Raw genomic sequence first — 10,637 nt, forward strand, 5'->3', positions numbered from 1 at the left:
TATTCTTTTGTAAATGACTTGATACCAAATGTGCAGGCTGGCTAACCCCCAGAGATCACCCACCGCGCCGGGCCACTCGTCGCGGCCTACCTGGTAGGCTGTCGTGTCACTCCTGATAAACCAAAAAGCATTAAGAAGCTAACGGGTTGTTTAATGTGAAAGTACAACTTTTTTTCTTTGTATAGGTATAGTTATAGTGCTATTTTTATAGTCATTTAATGATCAATTTTTGATATTTTTAAAATAAGGACATTTTCCAAGAGGGCCTACTCTTTTGGGCAAATGGGTAGGAACCCCTTTAAAGATAGGAACCTTTAAAGAATAAATGAAAATGGAAATCATGGGAGGGCCTAAAGGAATGTGTGAAGGTAAAATTGCATTTGTATTTTGATGCTTAAACTATTTACCAATTGAAATAATTTTTGCCCCTAAATGTATGCAGCATCATTGTCCTTTTTTAAATTATAAATGTTTTTAAAAGAAAACGTTGGAAAGCATGGTAAAATTGATAAAGCATAGCATAGCATTGGGTTACTACACACATCTTGCATTGGCTGATACATGCGATACAACTAATAATCAAGAACAACACTGGATGCCAAAATGAGTACCTGTATTAAATACTCATTTCAAGTGTTGCTATTGAAGATCAGTGTGGTACTACAATGCACACAGCGACAAGCCAATGTAATTATTGTGAGGATAATCTGAAATAGCTAAAGAAAATTTTTAGGTGCAGAGAACTCATACGACCCAGGATGCTGTTTTCAGATAGAAAGGGGAAAGGTCATGTTTTAGGGAATCCTATTTGGCAGATAGGATTGATGATGAATTAAAATATATAATTGTTTAATCATTTGAAAAAGGAACGAACTCACCAATTTCTAGACAGCTGGGTCCACGATGGATATCGTTCTATGAAACAGGTGCTGCGATACATGTTTAGTGGGCCTTCATCAGCCGGCTTCTTACATATGAAGAATGATGAAGAATAAACAAATTTGATTTCATCCTCATCAGGCTCAGGATCACGGCAATAGCATTCCTTGGTGATCTGGGTGGTGTAACTTTTTAAAATTTCATTTTTCAGATCCGCACCACACTTTCGACAGAAAACTTCAATTTTCTTTGGTTGAACACTTAAAAACTAATAAAAAATTTTCTGCTCGAAACAAATACAAACGTCACGTTCAGTCACAGCCTACCAAGTCCAGTAAAATTGATAAACTAGCATTTGTGAATATTATGAAGGTGTTTTGTATCCTTTATGATCAAGAAAACTCGTTAAAATCGTCAAAATAGAGACTGATCAATGTCACCCCAAAGCATCAAATTCTGAACAGAGACGAAATCGATTTTAAAATCAAATTTAAAAAAGTCTTATAAATTTCTGCAACCATGTTTTTCTTAACAGAAGAAATAAAAGAAAAATATTGAAAAAAGTGATCAATATGACCCTGGATTACAGTAATCCTTTTGTATTACATGGAATACTCATTATATCTAATTTATACTACTATCTAGTTGTCCTCAAAATTCGCCGTATTCTTTTCACATTTTTAATTTCAAAATGCAATAATCCTCTTAAGGCGCTGATTTTTCGTCATAGATTCATTACTGTTCATAAACAAGAAATTTGGTAACATTTACGGCAAATATCTCAGTGCAATCGTTCGATTGTCTTCTCACATACAGATCTTTAATCCACGACCTCTTTCTGATATAGATACATTAAGCTTTCTTTTCAATTCATCTTATCTCTATTACCGTTGTCCTCTCAACACACTTAACACACAGGCTTTTTTCGCCCTTTTTCACAGCTGTTTTTCTTTCAGTGCGGTTCTCTCAACACGCAATCTAAAGGCTGTTCTCTCAACACGCCTTTTTCACAGCTGTCCTCTCAACACGCAATTTCAAGGCTGTCCTCTCAACTCACCTTTTTCACAACTGTCCTCTCAACACGTTGTTTTTTTTTGATTAACTGGTTAATCGCCGCGATGAATTGTTTGATGTTATCATCGACTTTTTTCGGCGAAAATAAAAACGAAATTACTTGCCAGTTGGTCCAAACGTTTCGAGCTACTTTTGGCGTTTCGCTCCTCCTCAGTGGACCTTAAAATTAATTTTATTAATAGTATAATTTTCCATTTTACAAGAACTTATTATCTTACTTTATCTAGCGATCGTCGTACTGTTATTCGCTGTCTGTTGTTTGTTTTTGATGTTATGTTTACATTGATCTGTCAGTGTCTTGATCTTTGGTAAAATGGAGTTGTATGCTGATTTGAAGTTAATTGAATCTTTCTGTTTGTTAACAACGTCGTTGTCGCCCCTTGTTTTTTTTTTTCAATGCGGTCCTCGCTGTAAGCTGTTCCCCCCGGTGGGGGAGTAAACTTAGTTAAACTCGAATGTACGTTGCTCCCCCCGGTGGGGGAGCATTCTTCCGAATAATCACATTTGCCAAAATGTGAGTTGCTCCCCCCGGTGGGGAAACAACTTCTTCAAATTATTTAAAATGTAAGTTGCTCCCCCCGGTGGGGGAGCAACTTCTTTACACTACTTAGACACTTGGCTGTGATATTTCCTTTCGGCAGGTCCGAACACATTCGATTCTAACAACTCACTGACTTATATTTTCCAAAATGTTTCCACACATATCATACTTTTCTCACAATTCACTGCTGCTGTGATCAGCAGTAAATATGCGGTCCGCGTCAGCACTAAATGTGCGCGGGCTCCTTATACTTGAGCAAAGCCAAGCTTCGCGGGCTTGGCCTGCTCCTCTAGTTGGCGCAGTCGGCGTTGGCTGCGCCGCCAATGGAAGATGATCGCTGCAATTATTAGGGCCACAATGAAGGCCCCGTCCATCGAATACGATGCCACATCGTGCATCGTAATCGAATTCTCCACGTTGGTGTCGCCTCCGAATGGCCACATGCTTTGTCCGGATATCGAATAACTGACCAATAAATCGAGTGATCAATTCGATTTATTGGATCATTTTGCTGATATGGTCATTCTGGTGCTCTTCGTATCTATTCCCCATGTAGTCACTAGGTGGATGTTGCACCAACTTATGATCAACAATTTATGACACCTCCACTCGCAATACGCAACTTCAAGGCTGTCCTCTTAATTCGCCTTTTCAACAGCTGTCCTCTCAACACGCTGTTTTTTTATCAATGCGGTCCTCTCATCACGCAATCTCAAGGCTGTCCTCTCAACTCGCCTTTTTCCATAGCTATCCATAGTCCTCTCAACACGCTGTTCTGCCGCTCATAGCAAGTCCGTCCCATTTGCGTTTTTGTTGAAATGAGAAAAACGGCATTGAAAATTCGTAAAAAGTCTTTCAATAATTCGGCATTTGTATGCGTTTTTAATCAAAGTAATCAACAGAATCTGACTCTGCTACGGCTTATGAAAGACTCCCACTTCATATAGATTTTTTTTGTTTTGATTCTGTTGAAAACCATTTGCTGGGCCCTTATGGCTGTGGGACCGACTTGCGATGATTTATGCCATATGGGACCGACTTGCGATCATTCGTCCAATGGGACAAATTACTTGAGGTTTTTTTCAATGTTCTTCAGAACAAAGTATTAACAACAAAGTTTTCTCTTGAAACAACATATAAAAATAAAGTGTTTCCAGCGATAAACTGAAAAATGATGAAAACGCAAATGGGACGGACTTGCTATTAGCGGCAGTGTTTTTCTTCCAATGCGGTCCTCTCAACACGCAACTTCAAGGCTGGCCTCTCAACTCGCCTTTTTCACAACTGTCCTCTCAACACGCTGTTTTCTATTAATGCGGTCCTCTTAACACGCAATTTCAAGGCTGTCCTCTCAACTCACCTTTTTCACAACTGTCCTCTCAACACGCTGTTTTTTTTTTCAATGTGGTCCTCTCAATACGCAACTTCAAGGATGTCCTCTCAACTCGCCTTTTCAACAGCTGTTCTCTCAACACGCTGTTTTTTTTTCATCAATGCGGTCCTCTCATCACGCAATCTCAAGGCTGTCCTCTCAACTAGCCTTTTTCACAGCTGTCCTTTCAACACGCTGTTTTTTTTTCAATGCGGTTCTTGTTACCATTGGGGTATTTCGCCCAATCATACCCATGAAGAGCAAGCAGTTTGGAGTACTCAATCTGAGTGCTCAGAGGTAGTAATCATAATCGATTAAATATCGATAATTCTTTCCGCCAATATTTGAATTTAAATAAGAACACAATTTGTAAGAGAATTTATTAATAAAACCTACTCTATGATTAAAAACAATAAATAAATAAATAAATAAAGTTAGGAGATAAAAAAAATAACGATCACTCCAAATTCAAAAACAGAAGCTAGCACATGCAAACACTTATGACACAACACAAAACACTTGCCCGATGAGAAGCAAATGAGCAATGGGAAAACGTCAGGTGGAAAATGAAACGGAAATGTGGGTTGAGATGGGTCGGCTAATCACTAACTAAAGCTTGCTAAGTCTTTCCGCCTTCGACCAGCACACGGTTCACATCGCTACCAAGTGACCATAGTGGCCAATATAAACGTGCACGGCCAAGTTATTACTGTCGAAATACGATAAAAACGCGGAAAGAACAAAATTAGTCTTTGGTTAAAGAGCGAATCAAGTGAGTTTAAACTGTGATAGCTGTAAACCCCATCCTAACCCCATATTCAATCCACCAGGACCCAGCGGTTCCAGTCAAGAGATTTGACCCAGCGCTTACGGTCAAGAAGACTGATCCAGCAGTTTCGGTCAGGATAGTTAACTCGACAAAGCTCCAGTTTGTCCAAGTCAAACGGGCCAGTGAGCAAAGATCTGCTTCCGTTTCTCCGGTGAGGAGCCTGCGCACGGACTCGAATTACAAGTCCGGCGGGCACTCCGAGAAGCAACCAAGAGCTGGTCCCCCACGCGACCAGCCACAACAGCCACCCAAATACAACAACGTCGTCGTCAACATCCGGTCCTAGAGGGCACTGTTCGACCCCTTCAAACGGGTTAGTGAAAATTCGAACGTGTCCCTCCGGGCTCGAGGCTCTGTTGAGGAGCACGCGGTGTTTTACACCTGCGTGTACCATCCAGGGCAACCACAACGAAGATTGGCTCCACCACGAGGGCAATCTAACCTCCCCTGCCAATGAACACTGTGGTAGATTGTTGACCCACCAAGCAAAGATTCTCCATCGGACAAGCATCGTAGTACCAGCCGGCCGGCCCACCAGCAGCAGCAGCAACACACTACACACCTACACTCAACACGTAAGTTTATAAATAAACAGGACATGAAAACTTTAAGATAGCGTTTGTGTTTCCTTCCGAACTACCGACCGGTGCATCATTGCGAGAAGCCGACCCGAGGTTCTCCGAAACCTCTGCTCTAGCTTAGCCAAGCAAAAGAGGCCGCATGTGAGCCCACCCTCACTAGAATTCCCGTGGCTTGACCAGGAATTCGAGGGCAGTTGAAGCTGGTCCTTCTGGCCAGCTAAGTAATATCCTCTCAACACGCACTTTGAAGGCTGTCCTCTCAACTCGCCTTTTCCGGTCGCTCAAACTTCATCTTAATCACTGAATCATCATTTAAAAAAAACTTCTGATCTAACGCATAATCACAAGATATATGTTTCTAGCAACACTGCTCTTTTTTGCTTTGTACATCTTTTTTAAACCAATACATACCAATCACCTTTTCCTCCCTATGTGGTGTAGAAAAAAAATGCTGAAATCCTGTCGATCGCCAAATGTGCAGGCCGGCTAACCCCCAGAGATCACCAACTAAACCAATGGCCCGTGTGTGGCCAGCCTGCACACCAAATAGAAGAAAAATAAGATATGTACAATGTTAGAAATTTGAAATCAGTTATTTGTGAAAAATGTGGCTTCATAGATGATGGTATGCATCGTTCAAAATCATGTAAAAATGCTAATGCAGTTTGGAAATGGTGCGAAAGTATGATAAAAAATTGTCTAAAATGGAATATCAACGACATTGAAAATATTCTGAAAAAAAAATTTCCAAATAATTGTAAAAAACTTAAAGCAGCACTATGGTTGGTAACGAAAGTGATTTCAGACTATTAGAGGGTGGCCGATCTTAGTTTGTATATTTATAAAAGAGAATTAAGGGAAGTGAGCTGTTTGTCAGCTTGGGTAATAGTTCTTAAGATTTCCAAACCGAATGAACTTGTATATTTTTAACAATAAACGTTTTTATTTATAATTTTAATTTATTTTTTTAGTTTCATTTTGATGTACAAACATTTTATGAATGATTTAAAATAAATTTGATGATTCGAAATTGTTTTTATTATTCTTCGTAACTGCGCAGTTTCGGTAGGCTTAGGAGACAAAAAATTATGAAGGAATTTAGAGATAATTACACAGCCAGATACAGAATTTTCCTTTCCAATTCTCTTGAGAAGGCTGTAAGCTCATACGGTAGGCCATATAGAATTAATCTGGATCCAGTAGAACAGCGGAGTCCCCCGTTTTGTTAACTAAGGCATTTTCTGACTGAGCTTCCGCTTGTCCCAGATGGTCAACTTGATAATCGTCTCCGGATTGCCCGATAAAATTTAAACCTCGCAGAGAGTGTTGTGACATTGGAAATGATGACGAGTCAAAGGTTGAGTTAGAACTGAGGTTTATTCAACGATAAGTACAAAGGATGGATATGTTATGATTGTAGTGGTACAGGTAGAAGTATGACACAGATAATTTGAAGTACAGACGAGTTACTCTCGTCACATCTCCCCTTCAAATACGTTGCTAATAGTACTCGTAGTCGCTATCTCTTCTGGCTCGAACCTCTCGTCCGCTTCTGGTCCGTTGTCCGGTCGTTCTCGCATCTTCGACGTTGATTGGAACGTCAGCATTACGGGTGTCGATTTCTCGGCGGGGGATATCGGTGTGGGTTGCGTTGAGGAGTGTCGTTGTTGGTTCGTAGAACAGTTCGCTCGATTCATCTGGAATACTAGTACAAGATGAATCTTCGGGTGTTTTAGATGGTCTTAAGTCACGAGCATTTATGCGGTACTTCGGGCCATTCGACAATTGTACCACGTATGACCTTGGTTGTTCACATATTTCTACCACCTTTCCTTTTTCCCAAGCTCTGGTTTTCGGGTTTTGCATGGTGATCATTTGGTCTTCTTCAAACTCCGGCGCATCAACACAACCTTTATCGAAATATAGTTTTTGTTTTTCTCTACATTTCGTTAAATTGGCAGACACATTTTCTATGATCTTTGGCTGTAGGACTTTATCGGTAGTCGGGAGAGGAGTTCGGAGTAATCTTCCCATTAATCTCTGGTTCGCTGATAGCAGTGACACGTCTCGAGGTGTGTTTCTTTGATGAAGCAATGCCAATTGAACATCAGTACCATCATTAGAACAACGTTTCAGAATTTTTTTAGCAGTTTGCACGAATCTTTCCGCAAGGCCATTACTTCTAGGGAAAAGTGGGCTGGATGTTACATGATCAAACGACCATTCTCGGCTAAATTTGGAAAATTCAAACGAAGAATACTGAGATCCATTATCAGTGTATACTATCCTTGGTATTCCGAAGCATGAAAACCAACGTTTAAGCTGGTTGATGACTGAATAGGAGGTAATTTCGGGTAATTTCGCTATGTCAAAGAATCCTGAGTAACTATCTGCTATCAACAAATAGTCGTCACCTTGAAATTGGAAAAGATCAGAGCCTACTATTTCAAAGGGCAGAGTTGGTATCTCATTGGTAACCAGTTTATGTGTCTGATTGGACCTTTGGTATTTTTCACAAGTCGAACAATTTGATACCATGTTGGTTATATCTGAACTCATACCAACCCAAAATAACATCTGCTTTGCGCGCTGTATACATCCCTGAATTCCAGTGTGACCAAGGTGTATGGATGAAAGCATTTTCTTTCTAAGTTTAAGAGGAACAACTATCTGCTGTGCTCGAAAAATCAAACCCTCATAGACTGCCAGTTCATCTCTAAAAGGCCAATATTTATGAAGACAATTTCTTGTCAGTTGTTTCCGTTCAGGCCAGCCTTTCATAATGACATTCGATAATTCTTGCAGTTCTGGGTCATTGGTTGTTTCTTGTTCTAGTTCTTCTCTAGCAGTTTTGGACATTTGCAGGACAATATGCACTTCGAGTTCTTCGGAAGTTTTTATTGGTTCTTTATTGTCCACATCTCTGCTGAGGATATCCGGTATAGGGATGTCAACTCCTTTCACGTATTTAATTTTTGGATTATACTGTAATACGTCAAGCATAATTCTTTTTAGACGTGGAGGTGCACGGTCAAGACTTTTCTTAAAAATTGCCTCTAATGGTTTATGATCAGTCTCAATTTCTAGCTCTTGACCATAAACGTAGTCGTGAAATCTATTACAAGCAAACCTTATTGCAGCTGCTTCCTTCTCTATTTGCGGATAATTTTCTTGTGCCTTTGTTAACGATTTTGAAGCGTAGGCTACGGGTTTTCCATTTTGTAGCAATACAGCGCCGAATGCTTTGGAGCTAGCATCGACTGACAAGACCACTTTTGAATTCACGTCATAAAATGCTAAAACAGGAGTGGATACCATCAGTCGTTTTATATTACTAAAAGCTTGTTCCTGTTCCGATTCCCATAACCATTCAGTATCCTTAATCAATAATTTTCTTAGAGGCTCGGTGACAGCAGATAAATTTTTGATGAACTTTCCCAAATAAGTGATCATGCCCAAAATACGTTGCAGTTGCAGTTTGTTAGTAGGTGTCTTTAATTTTCCTATTGCTTCTAACTTTTCAGGATCCGCCTTTAGCCCATTTTCTGTAACCAGATGACCCAGAAACTTTACGGTTGATTTATTGAAAACGCACTTTTCCCTGTTCAATTTTAAGCCTGCTGCCTTGATTTTATTTAAAACGATTGCTGTAATTTTGTTCAATTCTTCCTCATTCTCCGCATGTATCAAAACGTCGTCCATGGAACTCTCTACTCCTTTTATTCCTTCTAGCAAATTCTGAATAAGCTTTTGAAACACCTCGGTAGCGGACGATAAGCCGAAAGGAAGACGTTTGCAAGTATACCTGCCCCAAGGAGTACCAAATGCTAAATATTTCGTGGAGCGTTGCGAGACTGGTATTTGCCAAAACCCTTTTTTCATATCGAGAAGAGTAAAACGCTTCGAATGCCTTATTCGTGCCGATATTTCTTCGATTGTGTTGAGCGGATGTGTGCGCCGGAGTAAATTCTTGTTAACTTGGGAAGGGTCAATGCAAATTCGTAGCTTACCTTTTTGTCTGACAATTACCATGGCATTCAATACGGGAGTTGGCTCGCTGATTGGCTCTATGACACCCAGTTCCTGCATACAATCCAATTCCTTTTTCACCGCTTCTCGTAGTGAATGTGGAATCCTTCGTGGTAGGCTACTGTGGAATGACGGGTTTTCCACCAAGTCGATATCGTACACGAAATCACGAACACATCCTAGACCGTTAAACAGCGAATCATCCATACTAACGTGATCAATTTTTGCAATTAAATTGAAACGCACACACGTTTTTCTTCCGAGTATGGGTACCACATCACCATCAACTACTTTGAACACAGCTTTCTTTTCGTGACCCCGAACTATCACCGGCAGCGTTGCTTCTCCCTTCACAGTAAGCTTGTGGTTACTGAATGATATGAGCCGTTTCGTTTTGGATTCCACTAGAGGCTCATCCAGTTGTAAGAATATATCGAACGGCAAAACATTGCAAGCTGCTCCACTATCTAATTTTAAGTTCACTTTTTTTCCTTTTATCAGCACTTTTTCAACCCAAACATCATTTTCTCTTGTATCATCATCGTCATTCACTGCTCCAATATACAGTTCTTCCACTGGGAGCTCTTCTTCTTTTTCATCTTCTTCTTCACATTCCACACTTTTCACTTGACGTCCATTTCGGTTGGTTGCAGCAGGGCACATTTTCGCATAATGTCCCCTTTGTGAGCATTTAGGACAGTTTTTGAAATACGCTGGACAAGCTCGCGGTTTATGCGTTGTTCCGCACCATTTACATTGAAAGACTGTTGTATTTCGATACACTATTTCCCGCCCAACTGTTTTCATATTCCTGGGATTTTGCTTCAGTTCGTCCACTTTTAACTGAGACTTTTCTAGCATCACTTGTGACTGCTTCAGTGATTGTTCATAATTACGCAAAATCACTATTGTTTTCACAAGATCCAATTCGTCGTTGAGCAACTGGGGAACTAATTTTTCATGTATTGTTCCAGAAATAATGCGATCTTTCACTAACGAATCGTTCAACACACTAAACGCGCACTTTTTAGCTTGCTCGCGCACTCGGGTTACAAAAGAATCTAACTGTTCTCCCTCTTGTTGATTTATTTTGCCGAACAAATAACGTTCGTACGTTAAGCACGATTTCGGAATAAAGTAAGCATCAAATCGTTCTTTCAAAACAGCTATGTTATTTTCCTGTGCTTCTGTAAGCCCGAATGTGTCCAACACACGAATGCAGTCTTCGCCAACACAACTCAAAAAGGTTGCTGCTTGTATTGGTCCTGGCTTGCTGTCTAGCTCTGTTGCAACCGAAAACCACTGAAATTGACGCCACCACTGCTTCCATTT

At 40.3% G+C, this 10,637-nt stretch overlaps 1 protein-coding gene across 2 annotated transcripts; it reads right to left on the bottom strand.

Annotated features, from left to right (window-relative positions):
- Positions 1-6,682: 6,682 nt before the first annotated feature.
- On the bottom strand, positions 6,683-9,803 carry LOC129759641 (uncharacterized). 2 transcript variants are annotated; one of them, XM_055757148.1, is made up of 2 exons: positions 9,287-9,803; positions 6,683-6,973 (listed from the first exon to the last, which is right to left on the bottom strand). In XM_055757148.1, the coding sequence occupies exons 1-2, from the start codon at positions 9,510-9,512 to the stop codon at positions 6,777-6,779; spliced, it is 423 nt and encodes a 140-aa protein (XP_055613123.1). In that variant the 5' UTR covers positions 9,513-9,803; the 3' UTR covers positions 6,683-6,776. The 2 variants fall into 2 exon arrangements, with proteins under 2 accessions (XP_055613123.1, XP_055613122.1); XM_055757147.1 differs by having other exon boundaries at positions 6,683-6,981.
- Between the last annotated feature and the right edge of the window lie 834 nt (positions 9,804-10,637).

The sequence above is a fragment of the Uranotaenia lowii genome, unplaced genomic scaffold (genome assembly GCF_029784155.1).
Source record: "Uranotaenia lowii strain MFRU-FL unplaced genomic scaffold, ASM2978415v1 HiC_scaffold_226, whole genome shotgun sequence".
NCBI lineage: Eukaryota > Metazoa > Arthropoda > Insecta > Diptera > Culicidae > Uranotaenia > Uranotaenia lowii.